At 37.1% G+C, this 4,993-nt stretch overlaps 1 protein-coding gene across 1 annotated transcript in view; it reads right to left on the bottom strand.

Annotated features, from left to right (window-relative positions):
• Positions 1-4,633, bottom strand: part of LOC107708238 (semaphorin-4C-like) — a 32,062-nt gene extending 27,429 nt beyond the window's left edge. The window contains exon 1 of the mRNA XM_016512417.1: positions 4,290-4,633. Within this exon, the coding sequence (XP_016367903.1) occupies positions 4,290-4,392 (103 nt within the window). The 5' untranslated portion in view covers positions 4,393-4,633. The remainder of the gene's footprint in view (positions 1-4,289) is intronic.
• Positions 4,634-4,993: the final 360 nt, after the last annotated feature.

Below are 4,993 nucleotides of genomic sequence, written 5' to 3'. Positions count from 1 at the left end.
TCTTGTCTGTCTCACCTCACTCTTCTTGTCTGTCTCACTCACTCTTCTTGTCAGTCTCACTCACTCTTCTTGTCTGTCTCACCTCACTCTTCTTGTCAGTCAGCTCGACTCACTCTCACTGGAGAAATGAAATCTGATCTGAGATGCGACTGTTGTTCGGCACGCTGCATTAAGCAGCCGCGTTCAGTTTTTAATTGTAGTGTCTGTTCTTTTACTGAACTAAATGATTTTTATTACTATAAAAAATCAAAACGACGGTGGGGGTCGGTGCCGCGGTGGGCAAGTGACGTAACCGGTGTTGCGGCTTAATAACGGTATCACCGTCAGCACCGTCTATCATGGCAAACGAAATTATAAATTAAAAAGGAAAGTCATTTCACAGGTGGAGCAAGATTATGATAACAATTTTAATGTTCACTGAAAAAATTGCATGCAATAAGACCAAAAGTGTGCGCTAGGAAAGTCAATATGGTCAATTTTGATTTCACGCTGACTCTAATTCTCCCGAGCTATGAAACAGCAACATCAGAGCAATGAAACTGTCCTCGGGGCCCAACAAGAGCGAATGCAGGAATGCCAGAGAGAGTGAAAAGAAAGAAAATGACAGAAACAGTCTGGGAGTAAAAGAGCAAGGTGGAAATGTGTGTGTGTGGGGGGGGGGGGGGGGGATGGTGCAAGATTGAAATAAAATGAAAGAGAGAGCGGAAGAGACAGGAGATGTGTGAAAGGTTGTTGGAAATAGGCCGGCGTTTGACAGACTGCAGTCGAGACTTGAACTCACAGCTTGTACCGAGTTTGACCTTTTCGTGAAAGCGGTGAGCACACAAAAAATAGAAAGACTTTCTTTTTTCTGTCCCCTTTAACAAACAGCCTTCTTCTGGAGCGAACAGGTCCACAAAGGGTACGGGAGACGGATTTATTGAATGAAAAAAGAAACACACTTTTACAGACAATGCGACGCACGAGTCTGTTAGAGAGGATAGATCACAGACGTCGCTGTATATCTGTGTGAGAGGAGGAGTCGGGCACAGATAGACGGCATACACACGCAGTGGGCCTGTCCTTTTCAGCAGAGGCCATCATTATAGTAATTGGAGGGTAGAGAGATGTGCTTCAGGCAGGCAGTCCCTTTCTCTCTCTCTCTGTAGCTTTGCCATCCTCAGCGCATTGGACTCATTCACATATAAATGCACAAACCCTCTAAGTCAGCTGAAGTTTCATTTGGCCTCTGATGAAATTCAGCTTTAATTTTCTGTTTGATCTGCTCTTTATATTTTTATTTTTCATTTTAGTTTGAGTTAAAAGTTTTGGTAATTTTGTTCTATGCTGAATAATCCTATTAAGCTTACATTTATTTTTATTTTGTTTTTGTTATATTTATTTTGTTTTTTTGTTATAGTAATTTTACTATGCCATGTTAAACTTATTTCTCATTTAAGTTTAATTTTTAAGCCTTTATTAAAATTCATCTTTAATTTTGTGTTTGGTCCATTCTTTTTATTTTTATTGAGTGTGTATATATATAACCTTTCAATTTAATTTAAGTTTTAGTAATTTTAGTATATCATGTTAAACTTATTTTACTTAGTTCAGTATTTGAAAGTTTTTTTTTTAAGTCATCTAATATTTATATTTTATTTCAGCTAGTGCATTCATACAATTCCTGTAAGTCAGAGGAAGTTTCCTTTGGCTTCCAGTGAAATTCGTTTTTAATTTTCTGTTTGACCTGCTCTTTATATTTTCAGTTTTCATTTTCATTTTATTGTAAATGTGAGTAATTTTGTCATGTGCTTTTTTTTTTTTTTTTAGGTTTTTTTCCGGCTTAGATTTAATTAATTTTTATTTCACTTTTAGCTTGTATGTTCAATTAATTATAATTGTAGTTTTTTTAAGTTAAGTTTATCATCCAATATTTATGTTTTATTTTACTTCCCCTTTATTTCAATTACTGAAAGCGATTTTGAATAGTTTTAGTTTGTGCATTCATACTATACAGTACATCTACTAAGTCAGCAGGAGTTTCCTTTGGTCTTTAATCTTCTGTTTGGCCTGCTCTCATTCTCTCTCTCTGACCGCGTCGTGCACCGATTGCTCTGCTTGGAAAGTTACGGGTGACTCCCCTTTGAACTCTCAGAGCTGTTTTTTAAGGATGAAGACAACAGTATAACGTCTGCCAGAATAAGTCACAGCACTTTGATAATGAACGGAGGCGGAGAAATGGGAATGAAAAGACATTTAGTTACAAGAAAGACACATGTTTACTTGTGAATCCCCGGTGTCTTTAAGATGGAGATACACACACACACACACACACACACACACACACACAGCACTCTCTCTCTCTCTCTCTCTCTCTCGCACACACACACACACACTCTCTCTCTCTCTCTCTCTCTCTCTCACACACACACACACACACTCTCTCTCTCTCTCTCACACACACACACACACTCTCTCTCTCTCTCTCTCACACACACACACACACACACACACACGTGCGCTGGAGCTCTAAATCCCTCAGACTGCCAGTCTAAGCTCACACACATAAACATTAAACTGCACTCTGATGCTTTGCCTGCTTTTCAGTCTTTCATCCTCCCTGAAAAGCGCATGTGCAGGCCTACTGTTTTCATGGTTTAGGGCCCAAACGTAGTCACACATGACCTGAAACAGTAGTTAAACACACACTGTGTACTTTTCTGTTCTTTCTGGACTTTCTTTGACGTCTTTCTCTCTCTCTCTCGTTCGCGCTGGAGCTCAACTAAAGCCCTTTCCTGTCCATTTAAGGCTGTGTTCCCAGCCGCTGTGCTCCCTACTGAGGGCTTAAAAGGAGATGCTATCAGTTTATGTGTGTACATATAAAATCATGCCTACTGCTTGATGTTTACTGTAGTTGTTTGTTTGATTATCAACTGTGATTTGGATTAAAACAGGAAAAATTTACCAGTTGTGCCACTTTATGCCACATTTATAAGCATGCAGCTTATCATTAACCACCAGTAATCTAGTTGTTATGCTTTAATTTAAGCCATGCCATTCATGTTATGCATCTCCTTTCAAACTACTGTTCAAAAGTTTAGGGTCAGCAAGTTTTTTTTTGTTTTTTTTGAAAGAAATTAATACTTTTATTCAGCAAGGACACATTAAATTGATCAAAAGTGACAGTAAAGACATTTATAATGCTACAACAGATTTTTAGTTCAAATAAATGTTGTTCTTCTAAACTTTTATTCATTAAAGAATCTTGAAAAATCCTAGAAAAAAATAGGTTAATTTCAACAAATTCACAATTTTTCATTGTTAATCATAGTTTTTATTGTATTTTTGATTAAATAAATGCAACCTTGGTAAGCAAGACACTTCAAAAACATTAAAAAGCATAATTAAATTATGCTTATTTCATAAGTCAATTTTTACCTGATACAACAAACACAGAGATATTACGTTAAGATGTTTGTGTACATTTTCTATTGATCTATACAGAAGTAAAACTGAACTGGCCTGCAACTGACGTACAAATTGCAATCAATGTTAATTTTGAGAATGTGTTTGCATCATTAACCTGATTATAGTGCTAAGATAATGCAAATACACCACAAGAATCACTATCTTAGACCATATTTCTGTCTCATATTGCTATAATCGGCAAATTCTTAAAACAGGACATATTTACTTGAGAAACAAAATTGTGAAAATAAGCTTTCAGAGCGTTTTACTGCAAGTCCAAATGTTTTTTTTTACCCATGCTGTCAAATTGCTTTTCTCCTATTTTAAGTATAAACCTCACAAAATTTTGTTAGATGCATACTAAAAATTTAAAATATATTTTTCCAGTGAGGAAAGGAAAGTACACATAATTCAAATGATACTATCCGAAAACGAGTCTTATAATATTAAGCTCAAGTAAATGCATTTTTATGGATGCTTCTTGGAAAAGACACAAATACTGATGAAGAGTAACAGCACTATCGCACGACTTGTTCTTAGTGAATTCCCCTCAGAGACAGCATGAGAGAAAAAGAGAACATTGTGAGAAAGGAAGAACAGACACAAATGGAGAGGGTGCAAATGAATAGGGATGAAAGCTCTCTACCATAAAGATCTATAAAACCACGCAGTAATGTGATATCTCGGTAAATTCAAAGCAGAAATCACACCTCTTATCTCAAATCTGCATGGAGAATGAAGGGAGGGGTCGACTAAAGAAAAGAAGAAAGAGACGGACGAATAAAGAAAGGAGTACCATAAAAACAGTGCGAGAAAAAAGGGAACAGGACAGTGTTACTCACCATTATATTTAACAGTTTTGCGTGGGACGGGGTTCCAGCTGACACAAATCCCCTTTTCAAAGCCGATCACGCACATCACGAGAAGAACTTTCGCACACCACATTTCTCCGCTCCCACTCCTTTTATACCGCTCCACGGAATGCAGCTTCTGATTGGACGAGAAGCGAGGGTTCTGATTGGACGAGAAGCGAGGGTTCTGATTGGACAATGAGGCTCCAGATGCACACAACGGCTGTCAGGGGAGATAAAGAAAACAAAAAACAGAAACAAAAGTGATTACGAGACGCACGCCAACGTCTTCCTCTCGCTATCCCAATAGAGCTGGAACTGTTTATGGAGTGACAAAACACAGTCAGGACAATTTAATGACACTTTCAGAAGGTACAACGATAAATGCATCTTCACTGTAAAAAATAAATAGTTGAGAAAACGTAAAAAATAAGGCAACTTTGAGTTCTCTCAACAATAGTTTTTTAGTTCTGCTCAGTAAAGATGCTTTGTTGAGCCAACGTAAATTTGTTTGTTCATGCAATGCTGATTGTCTTATTTCGCTAATAGAAAAATTCTTGTCACAGAAACCGAAACAACAATTACTGTCGTTGAGGTAATTTACTTATTTATGTATTTTTGTTTCCTGGACGGAAAAAGAATGCGTAAAAAGTCACCACATTATCAATTTTATGTTTATTTGTGAATAACAAACC

Source organism: Sinocyclocheilus rhinocerous, unplaced genomic scaffold (genome assembly GCF_001515625.1).
Source record: "Sinocyclocheilus rhinocerous isolate Xijiao unplaced genomic scaffold, SAMN03320098_v1.1 scaffold1436, whole genome shotgun sequence".
In the NCBI taxonomy this organism is placed as follows: domain Eukaryota; kingdom Metazoa; phylum Chordata; class Actinopteri; order Cypriniformes; family Cyprinidae; genus Sinocyclocheilus; species Sinocyclocheilus rhinocerous.
The sequence above is the reverse complement of the archived record's forward strand: the minus strand, read 5'-3'. Positions and strand labels throughout refer to the sequence as shown.